The sequence below is a fragment of the Arvicola amphibius genome, chromosome 5, assembly GCF_903992535.2.
Source record: "Arvicola amphibius chromosome 5, mArvAmp1.2, whole genome shotgun sequence".
Lineage (NCBI taxonomy): Eukaryota > Metazoa > Chordata > Mammalia > Rodentia > Cricetidae > Arvicola > Arvicola amphibius.
The window spans coordinates 138,830,788-138,850,462 of NC_052051.1; the positions used below are offsets into that span (position 1 = coordinate 138,830,788).

Sequence of the window (19,675 nt, forward strand, 5' to 3'; positions counted from 1 at the left end):
TCCATCGTACGCACAGTGTTTCCTGTTTTTAAAGAGACAACTTTTTATGTGTGTGAGAGACAGGGTTTCTCTGTATAACTTGGCTTTCCTGGAACTCAATCTGTAGATATGGCTGGCCTTGAACTCAGAGAAATCTGTCTGCCTCTGCCTCCTGAGTGCTGAGACTGATAGTATATGTCACCACACCTGACTGAGACATAACTCTTTAATTGTGGGAAACAATGATTTCAATATTTCCTCTCATATTCCTCAGAAAGTATAAAAGTGAACTTTCATCCTTAATAAATGGTAAAATTATACTGATACCAAAGAATAATTCCAAAATAATTTTTATGATTTATTATCAGACAACGATTAATTTGTATTCATATTTTATGTACCCATATACTTGAGGTTTCACAAATATTTCTCAGGCAAAAAAAGGAGCCATGAGTAGCAAAAGGATCAGATGCACTATGTATTGGTCGTGATGATCCTACAGTAACCAGTAAGCCATGGTCTGAACACAGACATTAAATTACTATGCTGTCCCCTCATGGGCTCACATGACAGAAAACTTGAAATTTAAAATATGTTTTAAGTATTTGCTAATACCAAGTTTCTCCAGTTTGTAAGAACTTAAATTGTCAATGCCAGAACTTTTAAAAATAATCTTGGCTTATCATCCATAAATGAAATTGTAAGGGCTGGAGATGTAGCGTGGTGAAAGAGCTCAGGTTTAGGATGTATAAGGTCCTGAGTTCAAGCATCAGCAGCAAAAACAATAATAAAACTACAACACAAACAACAACAACAACAAAAAAAAAACAAAACAGAAAGCAGAGAGAAATTTATACTTAATTTATATTTCAATCTTTCTTACATTACGATTTAGAAATAAATATATGTGTTAATCCCAAATTACGAAGGGACATATTAGCAATTTTATGTCCCAACTCTGGGAACACCAGAGGCTATTCTGTTGGGCTCCCTGAGGGTCAGGTTCTTACAGGTTCCACTGTACGAGTTGCCAGGGCACAGTGCTGCTGGAGATGACTCCTCCACTCCAACTCTGAGGCAGTGTGTGTGTATTTCTCAGGATGGTACCCAGGGCCTCGGGCAGGGTAGGCTGGTGCTCTGCTCTGGGCTCCCTCTCTAGCCTCAGGGCTGCTCATGACGAGTGTCATTGACACACACTGAACAGTGAGGTGGGGTGGCAAAGACTCTTATCCCCTTCACAATATTGATGCTAGGTGATTCCAGAGGTAACTTCCAACCCAGAATCCATTTATTTACAAGGAGAAAAAAAAAATCCTGTGTCAACATTTACAACTTGGTGGCACCTAGTTTGAACCAAGTGCAGCGGATGTGTGACTGTAAATTGGGTTATATTCTGAATTGTGGACACATTACACCGTCTTTTGAGTTAGTCCTTCATTCCTATTTTTAGTACTTGACTTTGGACTCGTTCTTTGAGGATCTTGCTCATCAAACAACTCATTACTGAGCCCTCAGGTGGCTGACTTGGCCAGAGTTGACTGCATTCTGTGTTTCTAGAACAAGAGTTTATTGAGCGCTTTCTGCATATTAGATGCCAAGGCATAGTCTGGGCCAGGAGATGAGACATCTACACATATAATTCTAATACAATTCACATCACAAAAGAGACGAACACTAAATGTTCTGAAAGCGGTGAAGAGGGAGAAATCACTTTAGGTGGCAAATGAGGAAAGGTATGGAGACATCTCTGAAAGGGACACATTTGGGATTGATGGGGACAGAAGCAGGAGCCTTGTGGAAATGTTCGATATTCTGGGAGCATAAGCTCAATCAGCAACTACATCGAATCCACTTTGGGTCCAGCTGCACAGCTGCTGTGGAATAATCCTTCTGTCCACTGGGAAGACGTGGTTATTCTCATTGTTACTAAAGAGCTGACTGGCTGATGGCAAGGCATGATTTTCTGGGCAGAGAGAATGTTGGAAAGAAGAGGGGTGGAGTCAGGGAAGCCACCAGTCAGATGCGAGAAAAAAGCAGCAAGGAAAGTACAGAGATGAGGTAAACAAGCCTCGGGGCAGCACATAAATTAATAGAAATGGGTTAATTTAAATTATACGCTATAACTACAAATAAGTCTATGCTATTGGCCGAACATTTATAGTTAATAACAAATCTCTGTGTGGTTATTTGGGGAACGGTTGCCAGGACAGTGTTGATAGGCCGTCTAGGCAGGAAACTCCACAGACACACAACCCTGAAGGTGAGGTAACATCTCTCTTTATCAGAAATGACTCACTATTGAAATACGAATGTATTTGGACTGAGATGATGGCTCCATCAATGAAGCGCTTGTAATGCAATCTTGAGGACCTGAGTTTGATTCCCAGAGTCCGTGTGGAAAAGCCAGAAATGGCAGTCAATGCTTGTAACCCTGGTGGTAGGGAGAGATAGGCAGATGCTGGGCTTACTTGCTGGTCAGTCTAACTGAACCAGTGAGAACCAGAACCTCAAGAGATATGATTTCAAAAATGAAGGCAGTAGACGCCTGACATTGACTTCTGTCACCTTGACTCACGTCCACGAAGATATACACACAATGCTAATGTGCCCTAGACTTCTAGGCTCTGCTACTTGTTTTTCAGTATGCTTCTAGACATATTTATACGTGAAATCTTTGTAGATAAGTTAAAAATAGGTACCTGCCATCCTTAATGACCTCGCATGTCCTATTGTTGATTTCCTTGTCCATTTTATGGCGAGCCTTTGGAAGGAAGATAAGGAGGTATTATTTGAATCATCTCAATATATAGAGCCCCAGTGACAAATGTCAGCAAGGTCAGGATGATAAGAAGAAGGTGGCTTGAGAAATCCTTACCACATCATCTACTAGGTCTTTGATTGCTGTGATGCCCAGAACCAGAAGTAGGGGTACAAGTGTGGTATACCATGCCAGGGTGGAGATTTGAGGAATGGCCTAAAAGAAAAGGAAAAACTTAATACACATGAAAACATGACTTACAAGTAGCGGATACTTGATTTTAGGTTTGCTAATCCTAATGTCTGATTGAGCAAGTCTATGTCCTGGAGCACATTGAGGAAAGGACATTTAAAAGCCATTCTTCTGGCTCTCTCTGACTTCTGGCACACAAAACAGTCTGGCACCATGGCTTTAACTAGACATCAAACAGAGTTTGCATCATAACCTAGCTATTTTGTAAAAATTCAAAGTAGGGCTGGGCGGCGCTGGTGGCACACCTTTCATTTCAGCACTAGGAGGCAGAGGCAGAGGCAGGAGGATCTCTGTGAGTTTGAGGACAGATTGGTCTACCAAGCGAGTTCCAGAACAGTCAGAATTGTTACACAGAGAAACCCTGTCTGGAAAAAAAAAATTCAAAGTAGGTGGGGTCGGGTGGAAGCAGCCCTTAGCTCTGAGCAGCACTCTGCCCAGCCAGAGGCTACTGTGGGTCTTGCAACGCAACAGAAGATGGCTGCTTCTGAAGGCAACTGAGTAGGCAAAGTCCCCATCATGGTCGTTGCCAATGGCTCAGGCAACAAAGCAAGCTCTTATGTTGGATCAAGACAGTATCTCAGGTGGATGGATATATCTTTAATAATGTTGATCTTTGGACCACATCCGGTTCTTTGAAGTTAATCTCCCAGTCAGCGCTGTTCTGCTCTACACATCTAGGCTTTCAGACTTTGGGCAAGTTACTTTACCACACCAAGCCTCCGCTCTTCTCTGCAAGATGGAGCATATGCTGGTGTTTACTTCACAGAGAGCAAGTAAGCAGGCAAACAACCTGTCTGTTGCTGTCACCCTAACGCAGATTGCCGCACCTAAACAGAAAGCAAATGGGCTGCAGCTATATTGCGAACTGTCTGCCCTCTTCCTTTTATAAATAGATGAAGGGAAAAGGAGCCCACTAGCCACAGAGAGACCTAGCATGACTTGAAGTGTACACCGCTACACTCACCCGGTGACACACCTTTTCCAATCAAGTTATCAAAATTTTTTGTTCCCCAACATCCATTAAGTAGCCTCTTCTTCCTAGTGTCTTTTCTCTCTTCTATGCTTTCTGCTCCACATACCCTACATCCTTCTCAGACATACATCTACTACATTTAAAACATCATTAGTAAATCCCAGTTGTGATTTCCAATCCAACCCTTGTGATAAAGAATCTGATAAAGCCAACTGACTGTTATCTTTATAACCCACATATCAGGTACTAAAGGTCGATTCTGAGCACTAGCTAAAATGTGTAGAGCCGCTTGATTATAGCAACCGTTTCTATACAGATAAAAGTCTAAGGCTCCAGATAAGGATTCCTTGGCTTCAAAAAGAGAAGTGTTTTGTTTCTAATGTAAAACCAATTCACAAAATTAACTTAGAAGCTTACTTAGAAGCTTTAGGAAAAAATTTTCAATAAAAAGTCAATAGTATCCTTATGGAATAACAGATGACTAAGTTTAAAAAAAGGCAAATATAAAACAAACAACAAAAACCCTATTAATTTTAAGGTAAAAATAATTTTATAAATATTTTAGTTTTATTTACTTTAGGGATATAATTTTATAGTTCATATCAGTTTTCTGAAAACAGAATTAAAGCATGTCTGTTGGTTTAGGCCTGTTATCCTAGATACTTAGGATGCCTAAGCAGGAAGACTACCAGTTCGAGGCCTGCCTGAGAATGTGGGTGATATTCTGCCTCAATTTTAAAAAGAAAAAAAGAAGGCTGAAGATGTAGCCCAGGGGTAGAATATGCATGAGTTCAAAGTTCAATCCCCCCATTTGAAACAAAAATGCAAAATAGAATCAGAATAATATTTGTCTCATTTATTCTCTTTAAACACTCACTGAGCTGGTTCTGTGCACAAGGCACAGATCCCTTATGTAAAAATCCCTGATATAAATAGAAAACACGTTTGAGACTGGTACTTGCTGTATGCCTACAATACATATCACTGACAACAGATTCAAGGCATCAAAGGGCATTACCTGCAAGATAAGAAGGATCAGGAAATAGAAATTGGCTGCTCGCTTAAATTGTTCAAATAAATTCAGGGGTAGAAAGGAAAATCCGTTGTACTTGTATGTTTTAATGGCATTATTCTGTTGGGGGAAAAATAAAGAATTATTCTAAATGGTACCAGACAACAAGTACACCCACCTGCACAAATGACTGTTTCCCACAGCCCAAAACCCAGAGCCATAATTCTCCAGTCAGAAGAACACTGAGATTTTATTAAAGTAGTTCATTCTAGCGGGGCTTGGGATGAATGTAGATTACAAGACACCAGACTGTCACCTTAGGGATCCTGCTGTCACATTTCTTGAACCACAGGACTTCCTAGAACTTGGGGCGAAGTTGGATGCCAACACAAACAGAGCAAGAAAGTACCTTTTATTAAGAGAAGATGAAGGCCACTGTGTTAGAAAGAGCAAAAACCATTCTTGCAAGTCAATTGTGCCCTCCAAAAGGTATACTAGTCCCTAATTCTAATGCCTGTTAACAAGATATTGCTTGTCTATGGGGTCCAGGTGAAATCAAGGTGACTTCACAGTGGACAAGGGAGAGGTCTAAGCTAATGACTAATGCCCTTATAGGAATGTGGGGGAAACTGGGAGACACACAGGGAGAAGACAGAAGCAGAGATTGTAGTGATATATTTATAAGCCAAAAAATGGTAAGAATTGTGGGCAAGCACCAGATGTTGGGGCAGGCACAGATCTGGTCCCGAGAGTATCCATCAGGAACCTACCTTGCCAGCCTCTTGACTCTGGACTTCCAACTCCCCAAACTATTAGAAAATAATGTTCTGCTTCCTAAGTCACACAGTTGTGGTACTCTAGTGGTCCACAGGAGAAAAGAGTCTAAGAATAAGCACTTATGGCCTTCTGTTTGGCTACTAAACTATTGAAACAATGGTCCTCAAGAAATTTGAATTGTCCCAACACTCTCATGCTGGGAGAAGGAAAAGGCTGAAACCTGGTGCCAGCCAGAGGAGGAATTTCTCTCCCGGAAAGAGATTTCACACAGTTGTGGCAACCTGTAAGATCACCTCAGAGATCTGACTAGACCATCCCAATGATGGATCAGTGATGGGTGGACAATATGTTGACTAGAATAGCTTAATTATGCATATCTCTTGTGCTATAGTTATCCTTAACTTCACAGAAAGATCTGGAAGACGGACTTGCAAAATCACCAGATTGCTTTAGTTGTTACTCTTCTCAACGTGGCCACAGTAAATAAATTCATTTCTCTGCTTTTAACTAACACTTGTCTGTATTCTTTCTTATAGGGTGATTGATTTTTATTTATGTGTTTGAATGTTTTGACTGCATGTATGTATGCGTACCACATACATGCCTGACTCTTGCAGAGGCCGGAAGAGGAAGCCATATTCCTAAGAAATGGAATTATATAGATTGTTGTGAGTTGCCATGTGGGTGCTGGAAACTGAACCTGGGTCCTCTGCAAGAGCAGCAAGTGCTCTTAATCGCGGAACCATCTCGTCTCCAGCTCTACTCACCTATAAGCTTTATCATATTTTGAAGTAAATAAACATTTTTAGGTGAAAATATCTTTGATATCTCTAAATCCATCTAAGGCAGAGTCACTTTTGTTACTTTAAAAAAAGGCTTCAGTGATAGTATTTTATAATTTTCATTAAATATTTTAGCAAGAACTTTGCCACTACACAGGGGATGTTTACACCGGCATAATTCTATTGTTTCAGGTCACACCTACCAACCTTTGTTAAACTTTAGTAAAAATGACAGTCTTCAGGATGGGAGAGGGTTGTCAATAGCCCCAGGCTGGCAGCCACCTAGAAGGAAGGTGCGGTTTGAGGTGGACAAGCATGACATTGACTAGGCAAACTTGGGCTAGTATAAAAACAGTTCTGCCATTAACTTACCGCATACTTGCTCTCCTTAATACAAAAGAATTTGGTGTTCATAAAATGAGGTTGTTCATGGAACTTGCGATCATTTGCTTTGACTTGCCATGTGCAATCTTTAAAAGAGAAAGAGAAAAAAAAATGTAAGTAGAAATGAGGGTCACTGGGGAAGGAATCAACTCACAGTGAGGTCTGCAGAATGGGCCCTAATCCACTATGTGTGTCATGGCCTCTTCGAAGGGGCCACTGGGATACCAGCAAGGAAGGAGAACGGTGTGACGTCATTCATGCAAGATGGAAATCTATAGTCATAGAGCCTGGGGTGGAACCTGGGATGGTCAATCTTAATTGTCAGTTTGGGTTGACAATGAGGTCCAGAATCACATGGAAAACAGAGCTCTTGGTAAGCCTGTGTGTGAATTATCTTGATTATATTAACTGAAGTAGGAGACCTGTGCGCACAACAGATGGGCTCAGGTCCTAACCTGAATAAGGAGGAGAAAGGGAGCCAAACACAGGTATTCTTCTCCACTATTTTCTGAATGAGTATGGCAGCAACGTGACTGGCTGCCCCAACCTCCTAGAGCCAGGACTTCTCTGTCATGATCAACCGTGCCCTTGAACTGTGAGCCAGAAGAGACTCCTTTCTTTCCATTAAGTGTCCTTTGTTTAGGCATTTTATCACAGCAGGGAAAGTAAGTAAGGCAGATCCCAATCTCAAAATCCTGGGAAAGAACAACCCTACCAACAGCGTCATCTCAGTCTTTGAGACTAGGGACTCATGAGAATATATGCCGGGTGTTTAAATTACCATGTGTGGTCCCAGCACGTTGCGTTTTGATCAGATGCTCACAGAACATTAATGCTCTAAAAGAACAATCTACCCCTAAACATGACCAAAATAAAATTGTTAAAGATCTAGAAGTCCCCAGCTATATTAAATTTTCAATTTCATTGACTTGGGTTTCTAATACTTACATTTTTAAAATGTTTAGTGAATGAATAAATCACAAAGAAGGGTATCACCAACTAACCCCACACTTCTGAGCCATGATCTTGGATTGATGTTGTGCATGCCTTTTCCTGGTGACTAATGCCTGTCATTTGCTCAAGTTCCTTCCATGTCCTTGCTCTGTCTGAATTCCAGGGAACTTTAGAAGATCTATAGGATCCCTGATTCTGAAGAGAACGTTTCCTTTCCAACACGTGTCTCCTTATACATCTACTTATGTCCACTATACTGAACTGCTAACTTGAGTCTCCCTAGGGTGGATACCTGAGGTCACCGGCAGAGGGACACCACAGTTTCCAACTCTACTGAAACATATATATTAAACATACATATATGCTATATTATGTTTCATACACACACACACACACACACACACAATTTGTGCACTAATCTTATCTCCAACAGTGGTGGTCCATTTAACTGCCAACTTGACACACTCTAGAGTCACCTGCTTAGAGAGTGTCAGTGAGGAATTGATAGATCAGTTGGGTCTGTGGGCGTGTTTATGAGGGTTGTCTTTAATAGATTAATTAATGTGGGATTACCCTGTCCACTGTAGGCGGCGGCATTCCCTGAATCTGAGTCCTGGACTGCATAAGAAGATAGAAAGGTATCTGAGTAATAATGATAAGCACACGTGTGCCCATTTCTCTGTGCTCTGGGCTGTGGATGTGATCTAACCCACTATTTTAAGTTCCTGTCACCTTGAGTTCCCTGCTATGATGGATTGTAACCTGGAATTGTGAGCAAACATCAAATCACATATTTGCTCTCCTTCAGACAAAATAACTTTTATGTTGATAAACTGAGGTTGGTTGTGGGACCTGCAGTCATTTGCTTTGACTTGCCATGTGCAGCCTTTAAAAAGGAAACAGAAAAAAGTAAGTATATACCCCTTGTTGTGTGTCAGGGTGTTTTGATCACAGCAATGGAAACGAAACTGGGGACACCGTCCTTCCCACCCTGTAGCCGTTGTCACTCCCAAGTCTGCTTATTGTGAAGGGCAGAGGCTTTTCATACCAAACACATCCCAACCTCCCCAAAGTCCTGTAGTTGTAGGACTCCACACCTTTGCTGCAAATACAGGCATGTCCATGGGTGACCACAGCTGGGATGGCCTAAATTCTGATGAGGTTCTTCATGGTAGCCTCATGAGATACATGCATTTTCCCCTGTAGCCCATGGTATCTTTCCACCTGCCTAGAGGGGTACACAGCTTCACAGAAAGCTAACCAATAGAAAGTTTCTTGGACAGTTGATGTTTCTCATAGTCATGGCCAGAGGTCTTTTATAAGCTTCAAGACAGGGAGTGTGGGTTACTCTGAAGTTGCTGGAGACTTAGTCAGGCTCAGCATAACCAAGGGCTGAATGGGCCAACAGCATGACTCCCAGCAGCATACTTGAAGACCTTGTGGCCATGTTTACTCTTGTGCCAGTATGGATTGCGCTGCTCTGACACCAATGGCTGCACGACTATCGCCGTCCCTCTGGGAGAGTGTCCCCTCTAGACATGTTCAACATGCTAGTGTACTGCTCATTGGCAGCCGTCATTTGGCTGCTCTGACTTTGAATATGGAAAATCACAATCCTTAGATAGGAGGTGTAGTGTAACTAGCCATCACGTTCCAGGCATAGTTGCCCCAATCTAATCCCCTTTACAGGGCAGCGTTTAGCCTTTCAAGCGGTTGGTGGCACGTCCTTTATCAGCACCACTCCAAACTACACAGTTTGTTCTGTCTTCTGTCTGTGCCCCTTGGGTCTTCAAGGGATGGAGCTGACCCTGACCCTAGAGCCGGAGGCAGAAAGACACTTTGGGACATAGAGAATGAACATTTTCTCATGAGGACAGACAGAAGCTAGACCTCCCCTCCACACCTACCCAAGTCAGTAAGAGGGACAACAGTGACCACTGCTGTTCTAGCTACACTTCACCTTGGTGCTGTGTCTTCCCCCCTGCCCAGACTGGTTCCCAGGAGAGCCTGGAGCATGCCAAGGTTATCCCTGAATTCCTCACAGGTCTTCCATGTGTTCTAAATGCATTAGCACCAAAAGTATCTTCAGACTGAATTGGAAATGCTAAATTCACAGTTCAGTTTGCTCCATGTCCATATCAATTGGTGTCCTGTTGTTGAAACCCTGCACTCAGTGAAAATCTAGGCTCCAAGGACCTTCCAACACAGAGGTGACGTCTGTTGACAAAGAGGCTGCGTCTCTTGTGTTTTGTCTTTGTTCCTCCACACTGGGCTTCTGCGGCCCTATATTATGTCAGCTTTATAGACAACATGCTCATTCATTCTCTGTATGTGTCAGGCATGGTGTTTAGTGGTTAACTTCTTTATTTTATAGCTCAGGACACTAAGGCATTGGCAGGATCAGCAAGTGTAGACTAGGGGGCTAAGACTCAGAATCTGACTGGTCTCTCTGAGCCTCTAGTGTAAGCTGCCCCTACCCCCACCTTGCTTTGCTGGCTAGGCCCTTCTTTTGGAACCACTCGGCCAGCAGGAGCAACTTGGGAAGGTCATTTATGAGACCAGGATCACCTTTATTACCGCAGAATACAGCCATGCTTGATCTCCTAATACAAAGGTGCAAATGTATTGCTGTCATGAAAGTTCAAAATATGGATGTCATTAGTTAGGAGTTAGGCCAAAGGCAGCATCCCTTGGCATTGACTTCTTCATCAACCTGCAGGGAGGTGACTTCCTTTGAGTGACACGATTGGGTGGGTCAAGTTTAGATGAAATTAACAGTGAGTATGACACGCCATTTTTGGAAGGGGAAAGGGAGCAAAGAAAATTTAGGAGTAAGAGATCATAATGCGATCAACCGTGCAGCAATTGTAAAAATCAAAGTGGTACTTATGAAAATACATCATCTTTTTAAGCGACTCACTTTTCATCATCCTGCCCCTTAGGAAACACAGATACTAGTATAAGAGATCAAGCGCAGACTGCCAGAGAATGCGAATAATGAACCTGATTACATTTCTGAAATCACAATACCATTACTGAGCGTTTCCTTGCGTGGTTTGGCTGCCTCTCACCACGAAATCATAAGTGTTGTGTTATGACAAGTAGAGACGCTCCTGGCATCTTCTCAGCTCAAGAGCAATTTCATCAAAAGGGAAAATGGAAGTGGAAGTGCAAAACAACCCATGAGCACCGTGATGAGACCTGCAATCAGAACACGTCCCTCCCACTCAAAGGAGAGCTCCAAAGGAAAGTAGCTTTAAAAAAAGGTGTTTTCTTGAATCCATTCCCCTGTAGCAGTTTGCAGATGTATCTGGGTTTTATGATTTTCTACAGGATTTGTTAATTTTTATTATATGTGTGTTAGTATTTGCCTGCAGGTATGTATATGCACTGCATGCATGCCTGGGACCCACAGAGGTTAGTAGGGACCACTGGGCTCCCTGGAATTGGGGTTACAGTCGTAAACTGCCATGTGGATGCTGGAGATTCAACCCAGATCCTCTGAAAGAGCAGAGAGTGCTCTTAACTGCTGAGCCAACTCTCCAGCCCCTATTATTTTATTCTTTTAGAGTCTCATGACATAGCCCAAGCTGGTCAGTAGTTTGTTATCATCCTGCCTCAGTCTCCCAAGTGCTGGGTTACAGTGGTGTGTATCACATCTAGTGACACCCGCTTTTAAAGTTTGACTTGAGCTCATTGATGATCTGACACATTCTAGGCACTGGTATTCAGTAAGGGAAGAGAAGATGACAGGGTTCCCCAAGAAGAAAAGGTCAGTGGGAAGCATTGGGACTCAGTCTTAGAAACACCCAGGGGGGGCCTGTAAGGGTGGTACACACCAGCAATTCCAGCAGTTACCCAGGATGCTGGGGCAGGAAGACCAAAGGTGGAGAGATGGCTCAGCAGTTAAGAACACTGGCTGCTCTTGCAGAGGACCGAAGCTTAGTTCCCTGCAGTAAGATAATGGTTCACAACCATCCATAACTCTAATTCCAGGGAATTCAACACCATCTTCTGATTTCTGTGGGCACCAGGTACACACATGGAGTACATACATACATACATGCATGCAGAACACCCATATATATATATATATATATATATATATATATATATAATAAATCTTTAAAAGTGAGAAAAGAGTTACAGGCCAGTCTGGACTACACTGTAACACCCTGTTTTAAAAGAAAAATATGAGCAAACCAACCAACCAAACAACAAAACAAACAAGCACAAGAGCCTAGGAGGAAAGAACAAGCCATTCTGTGAATGGGCTGAACATAGTGAGCTTTCCCACCTTCCCCTGGTGTGTTGGGTCCAGCCCCACTGCAAGCCTACCAGCTTCCTAAATTCCCTTCTATAATGAAGGCCTTAGCAGGTAGTTACAGAACTTAGACTCATCACTGGGTACATAGAGCAATAGGCATGTAGGCATTTGTAAATGTCCATGTGTGCATATCCATATACCTCTGGGTCTATGAGAAACTAACTAGTAACCCAGCCTGTTTTCATTTGTAAGCTGTAAACAGAGGGCAATTGCTAACTCCCGGTAGAAGCAGTGAGGATTGCCAGAGATGACCTTAGTCTCTGTGTTTTATATGTGTGCTAATATAATACATTGAGAGACCTGGAGAAAGTGCCCCGTGGGTTTGCATCTGAGGGTTAGCCACAGGAGCTCCTCACCTCTACTTCAGAAACCGCCTAGAGTCAAGGCTCTTGGTTGACTTGTGTGGACAAGCATCTTGGGTGTCTCTTCACCACTGGAGACTTGGGCAGTGTATAACTAGAGACCATAAAAAGATCTGAGGATGGTGGTCTATGGTCAAATCTACTTAAAGAAGACACTTGAAATACCTCTTTTCCAACACCTTTAACACATAAAGATTATTTATTTATGCTAGCTTTGCAAAATTAATGTGACCATGAATATTTTTAAAAAATCAGATGCTAAGAGATTAAGAGCACTTCTTGTTCTTGCAGATGACCTGGATTCGTCCACAGCACCCATAGGTGACTCACAGTGATCTATAACTGCAGTTCTAGGAAATCTGATGACCTCTTTTGTCTTTGTAGGCATTATACAAACATGGCACAATATATACATGCATGTTCAAATGCTCAAACATATAAAATTTAAAAAAGCAGAGAACACTTATTAGTATGGTTTGAAATGCTGTGTTAATGTGCATGCCTTTAGGAAGGCCAGCAAAGCAACACTGAGAAGCACTTGCTTTTAGGATATATTTTACCATACACTTATACCACAATTTTTAGTCAAACAAATCACCTTGTCCCATTTTCTAGAACAAAAATATTGAGAAAGAGAAGAAATTATAAAATATTTCAGAAAATACATCTTTACCATATGGCCTAGCGGTTGGATGGTAGACAGAAAATCAACCAGAGTTACAGCAACAAACCAACCAGGCGTATGTCTGCGATGCTTGTAACATCAGCCACATGTGGCTCAGTATCACTCCACGCTCTGCTAAATGCTTGTGTCGCTGATACATCTAAGCACAGCTACGTGATGTCTGGAGTGTTCCCGCAGATGACAAGGGCTTTGATCAGTGCCATCTGGCAAAGAAAGTGAGCATGGCCTTGTCCCTATCCTCTTTGCTGCTCTGAACTCTCAGTTACAAAGCCACCAACAACCAAAAGCCTGGATTAGTTGGTGTAAACTGCAACAGACGCAGGAGACTAGAAAAATCAAAAGCTTAGAATCATAGTACTAAGAGGAGAACCATCCCAGAGAAGCATGGGTACACAGGCAGGCACGCCACACAGAAAGAAAGACAGACAGTCCTTTCACCGGAGAGAAGACCCTGAAGATCATCAAAGAGCAATGCAGCATCCACAGAGGTACCATTTTTATCTTATAAAGCTGAAATTCTGGTGAAGAATAAAGAATCTAATGACACCGAGTTAAAAAGAGTAAAGAATTGGGTCCTGTGGAGAGCCTCCGCGGAGAGCAGTTTTGACCATGTCTCAAAATTTGACACCCAGTGCACTGTAGCGTACCCCAACTTCTAGGAGTTACTCTCCGTGTATGGACTACTCTGCAGGGGAGAGATGGCACAGTGCAGAGCTTCTGAATACAGCCAAATTTTCCAAGGATTAGGACTAAGCAAAACGCCAACTGCGAACAGTTGGTTAAACATTCACATAATGAAAGTCTAAGATGATAGAAAAAGCAAAATAAAACAGATAAGGTGGCTTGATATGGACAAATAGGGAAATCCTCCACATCACATCCCACTGACGATGGCAGAGGACATCTATTATCCTAGGCCTTTAGCTCTGAGATACACAGAAGCAATACATGGTATAACCATATGTACACACGTATCCCTGGGTCCATAGAGCAATAGGTATGTAAGCGTTTGTGAATGTCCATGTGTGCATATCCATATACCTCTGGGTCTATGAGAGACTAACTAGTAAGAGCAAGTTTCTTCCCAGAAAACAAAAATTCATGGCTAAGATAGAGCCAGGGATGTGGAATTTTCACTTTCTGCCCATGCAAATGTGGATCCATTTGCATATATTACCATTAAAAATATGCATGTGAATGTATTCTCTCAATTTATGTAAAAAGAATATATAAGCTGTTTCATTTTTATAGTCATTATGCCATTCTATTTACTATTACATATACATATGTGTATGTAAATTCTAAAGGCGAATGGGTTATGGGTAAGGATAAATAAAAAGTGGAGTATATGGGCTGGAGTCATCGCTCAGTGGGAGACTGCTTACCTAGCTTGTGTGAATCCCTAACACTGGTGTGGGGAGGAGGTGGAAAACACTAGAAAAGATGACAATTTTGCACAGCCATGGAAATATGCCTAAGTGCATCTTTAAAATGTTTTTGAATAAGAATACATATTGCACAGACCCATACAGATAAACACAAAGTTCGAAAGCATACAGAACTAAACTACAGTATTTAGAGACGTGGATTCAGATAGCAAAACAACAAAGAAAAGAAAAGGACTTGTGGCTCTGAAAATAAGAATGGGGCCAGCAAGATGGCTCGTAGGACAAAGATGCCTGCTGCCAAGCATGACCACCTGAGTTTGATCCCTAGGACCACAGGGTGGAAGACAGGAAGTGACTCCTCCTACAAATTGTCCTTTGACCATCACTTGTGGGCTGTTGTACATAATGCTCTCTCACACATACACATACCTCTCTCTCTCTCTCTCTCTCTCTCTCTCTCTCTCTCTCTCTCTTACACACACACACACACACACACACACACACACAAAACAAACAAGTAAATAAAATGTACTAAAAGTTTTAAAGAAAAGGATGGAATTTTTCTCTGAGCTGGGAGGGAGGGAAGAAATGTAAGCTCTCCTGGCCATCGGCCGTATGCTCATGTTTGACATGGGGACAATTCCACATGTTCATGGAATGATTGTTTAGGCAGGGACTTGTGTTCTCTGTGGCTTTCAGAATTGTAAAACATATGAAAAGAAAGACACCAATGTCAGATGTGCACCAGATGTTTTTGCCTGTAACTCCAGGAAGATGCAGAGGCAGAAGGATGCCTGCAGGTTTAAGTCCGACCTGGTCTATCTATTTAGCAAGTTCAAGGTTAGCCAAGGCTACATAGCAACACTTTGTCTCAACAAACAAAAACCAAAACCAAAACTCAAAACAGAAAAACAAAACAAAACAAAATCTAAAAAGAAAGGCAGGCAGGCAAAGAGAGACGGAAAGAATTTAGCTCTGGCCTCTGACAGCCAGAAGAATGGGCAGAGGTGATAGAACTTTAAGTGTTAACTTCACAGTGCCACCAAGCCACGTGCTTCTGAAGGGCTCTGACTGCACCTGGGAAAGAGTACAACTGACCCAGGGCGGGAGAGGAAATGGGGAGGAAGCGAAGATAGCCCTGTCCTCTCTACGCAGAAAGGCTCCAGCCTCCCTCCTGTCCTGCTCCAGTGTGAGCCTAGCGAAGCAGCTGCTCTGTCAACAGGCGGCAGGGGTGGAACAGAAGGTGCCCCTAAAGTCCCAGAACCATCTTCACCAAGGAAGGTATAGAACTTATCTCACTACCATGGCTTCTCATGTTCCTATATGAAGTCCACTTCCACCCATAACCACAGTCTCTGAAATCATGGATGGACTAAGAACAGATTGGCTAGAATTGACCACAGCTGTAATTCTGGGAGTGAGGGTTCCAGACCACCAACAGCCACACATGGGCACTTGGAAATGTTGGCTCTTAGGCCCCACCCCAGGATCCATGGCCATGGAAACTGTAGATGGAGCTCCATGATGTTTCTCACAAGCTTCTGAACACAGAAATTCAGAAAGCAGGGATATTCTGTGAGACAGATCCAATGAGAAACATCTGTGGATCAAGCTTAACCTCAACCCCCACCCCCACAAAAAAACCATGATTGTCCAGCCAGAGTAGGGAACACAGAGATACCTAAACATCCAGACAATAAGATGACCATATACTAAATGTAATGCTGGACATTTGGTGGTGTGGGAAGACTAGCCCGGTCATGGTGTGGTAGGAACACGTTTTGGAACAGACATTCCTTGTATTGACTATTGTGTGTCTGGTTTTGCTTTTGTGTTTTGAGGTGGGATCTTTAAAGTTGACTAGGCTAACTTTGAATTTATCATCCTTCCATTTTAGCCTCTGGACTACATGAACCACTGCCCAGGCTTTCTTGATTCTTAGAAGCTCATAATTATGCCAGGAAAGGAAGAGGAAAAGGGTCCAAGGGTATTTGAGGAAAACAGGATGCCATGAACAAGAACAGCCTGACCTCCGCCCACATAGGAAAAGCGGGGCACTGCAGAACCACAGAGTGGCTCACAGGATGGACCAGTTAGGACCCTGCAGATAGTGGGGCCTGGAACCCCATGGCAAGACCAGGACATCTTTCAGAAGGCTTTAGAGGGGAAACTGACATGGTCCAGTTGAACTTTACATTAGTCATGCAAACAGTAAGGATGCATTTGACAGGAACAAAACTAGTGTCAGAAGACCAGGCTGGCAGCCATGTAATGAATGAGGCTGCTAACTGTGGGTAACCTGCTTACCCAGGGAGGAAGAGGAGACCACACTACACCAAGGGACAGGTGAAGGGGGCTAGTGGGGAGTCCCTGTGCAGTACAATACTTCTCTATGGTAAGAGCAGCAGGAAGAGGAAGGGGTTTGACCACAGAGAGGCAGCCATGGAAGGGGGCTACTGCTTATCTTGCCCTATTATTTTCAGTCCGAGAAGCTCACAGGGCCTTCAAGGGTGGCATTTACACTGACCAAGCATAGCTACCTGACCCCCAATTCCCATCACTCAGGCTCCAAGGATTCCATTCAGTGCCTGGAACCCTACTCCTCTGAGCCTCTCTTCACTCTTTAGTAATCACAGCTGCCTCATCCTGGAGCTTGCTGGGAGCCAGTCACCTGCCTCATTCAGGTGAGCTCATCTGCAGGAAGCCTCTGGTACACAGAGATTTCTCTGGTAGAGCTCAGTTTGATCCCTATGCTGTTTCAAACTGATGCTCATACCAATACCCTTTTTTTATATGCCAGCATAGGGCCCAGGGGTCTAGAACTAGGTCAGACTAGAAAGATAGTACCTTAGGCCACAGCAGCACCCCCGATTGGCTAAGAGATAGACTATTTCCCATCAGCCATCTCAATTTTTAAATTTTCCCAGGATAGATGCTGAAAAGGAGAGGAAGTGGATGTGTATTTTTCTTGTGGCACCACAGGCTTGATTTCAGTTCCTCCAGGTGCCATCCTCATGACCTTCCCTTCTGCCACATGTGATCTCCATGTGAGCTGCATGTGAGCGTTCTTCTCCCCTGGCCAACTCCTCATCTTTCAGATGATATGTGGTTATCACGAGAAAGCAAGCCTGCTGGATCCATCAGAGACAGAGTCTCCCCTACAGGACAATCCATCAAAAGACAAGTCACTACATAAATGACACTTTCAGTCTCACTGAGAGCTTTAGTGTTATTCTTGTCACTGTGTTGGTGGCTTTCTCGTGGAAGTCTATGTGAAAGCAAAAGCCTTAGGGTGGCAGAGGCAGAGAAGACCCCAAATAACAAAGCATTCCCCACACGAGGAAGGGATCACTGGGAAAGCTGGAATCCATCCAATTCATCCAAGCATCTCTCCATCCCTCGCTCATGGATTTGGGCGGGTGGGGGCTGGAGGGTGGGGGTGACCCTGCAGTTTCAGTCTGGGAGGCCAGGAGAATTCAAACACTCTGAAAGAAAGAGAAGGGGTCAAGATAATGATCTGATCTGATCATAGAAAACTGAGGCAGAAGCTGAGGGTGAGGGGAAGGCAGTTTGGATTTAAAGAGTGATTAGGAAAGAACTTCCGGGGCAGGAGGTGACAGTGGCTGATTATTATTGGGCACTTACCACATGCCTAAAACATAAATGCTTCACATTTATTTCTCATTTAATTCTCACAATCACCATAGAAAACTGATTCTAAGATCTAGCCTATTTTACAGATACGAGTCCTGAAGTACAGGGAGACAAAGTTGTTTCCTTAAGGCCAGACAGTGAGAAAAGGCCTTCCCAGGGACATGCACTGGGGCCTACTACATAAGCATGTTTTAATTTGTATTTTGAAAATTATTTATGCGTGTGAGTGTGTATGTGTGTGTTTGCAAGTGTGTATTCACGTGCTACAGCATGTCAGAGGACATCTGAGGGCGTCCATTTTCTCCTTCCACCAAGTGAGTTTTGGCAAATACCTGCATCGGCTGAGTTGGTCCCATGATGCGACTTCAATGGCTTAGTTTGTCAAGGATAGTTTGCAGTCATGAACAGGAACGTGCAAAGAATGGAAAGGGGGCAAGGCAGAAGGAGGGAGATGGGGGTTTTCTGAGGGGAGTGTCAGAAAGCTCTGGCACCAGAGGAAAGTGAGGTGGGAAGATGATCGTTGGTACAAAGCTCAGTGAGCTTGGCGGCCGGGTGCCTGGTGACCTTTACGAAAGCATTATCTGTAGTGACAGGGAACCCACAGAGGGGAAGAACTCAGTGGGATGGAAGGGTGCGATAGCGGATAGTGGCTTTTACAAGCTTGGTCATGAGAACTGGAGCCTGGAGCATCCCATGCAGAAGGGGGAGTTTAGATTAGAATGTGGCCTGGGGCATAGAAGCTGTGTATATTGGGAAGCCACCAGAACTGAAAGGCAAGACAGGAGTTCCAGATCAGTCAGCTGTGAAGGAGATGGGGAACAGTGTGCACACCCTATTCCTAGGCTCAGAAAAGCCTAGATTTGCATCAACCCAGACATTCTCTCTGGAACATGAGTCTTTCCCGAGGATCTCATCTCTGTAGCACTTTCAGAAGTGGAAGAATTATTACCTAACGAGTTGGTCTGGGGACATCAGGACCATTAAACCGGTCAGCTAAAACCCAGCATCCCACAGCCGAGGAATGGTAGGAATCTCTGGCTCCCCAAAGTTAAATTGTTTTTCCCCTTTTGCTAATGGAGAAGCCGAAACCCCAGAAGGAATGAGAGTTCCCATTTTTCCAGCCTCAGAGGCAACGGAAGCCTGGGGTCCTGACACTGGCCCTCAGAAGCTGGTGTTTCTCACCCGTTCACCAGAAACGGTTCATCATCCACTGGCTGTTGTCTGCCCTTGCTCAAGGTGAGCAAGTGTAAACCTCAGTGAATGCTGTGAGCTTATCTCTCCTCCTGGCACATTCTAGAAGCATGTTGGTACTTGTCCTCCATTTTTGCAGCACAGGAGAATGGCTCTTCAAAGAAAAGGAGCTTTCAATGGGTCTCTTGAAACTCTTG

General features: G+C 43.4%; 1 protein-coding gene across 1 annotated transcript in view; it reads right to left on the minus strand.

Moving 5' to 3' along the window:
- The window catches only part of Atp8b1 (ATPase phospholipid transporting 8B1), a 120,555-nt gene that overhangs the window by 43,527 nt on the left and 57,353 nt on the right, over positions 1 to 19,675 (minus strand). The window contains exons 3-6 of the mRNA XM_038330135.2: positions 6,906 to 7,003; positions 4,981 to 5,094; positions 2,855 to 2,953; positions 2,679 to 2,740 (exon numbers count right to left, since the gene is read on the minus strand). Of these exons, the coding sequence (XP_038186063.1) occupies positions 2,679 to 2,740; positions 2,855 to 2,953; positions 4,981 to 5,094; positions 6,906 to 7,003 (373 nt within the window). The remainder of the gene's footprint in view (positions 1 to 2,678; positions 2,741 to 2,854; positions 2,954 to 4,980; positions 5,095 to 6,905; positions 7,004 to 19,675) is intronic.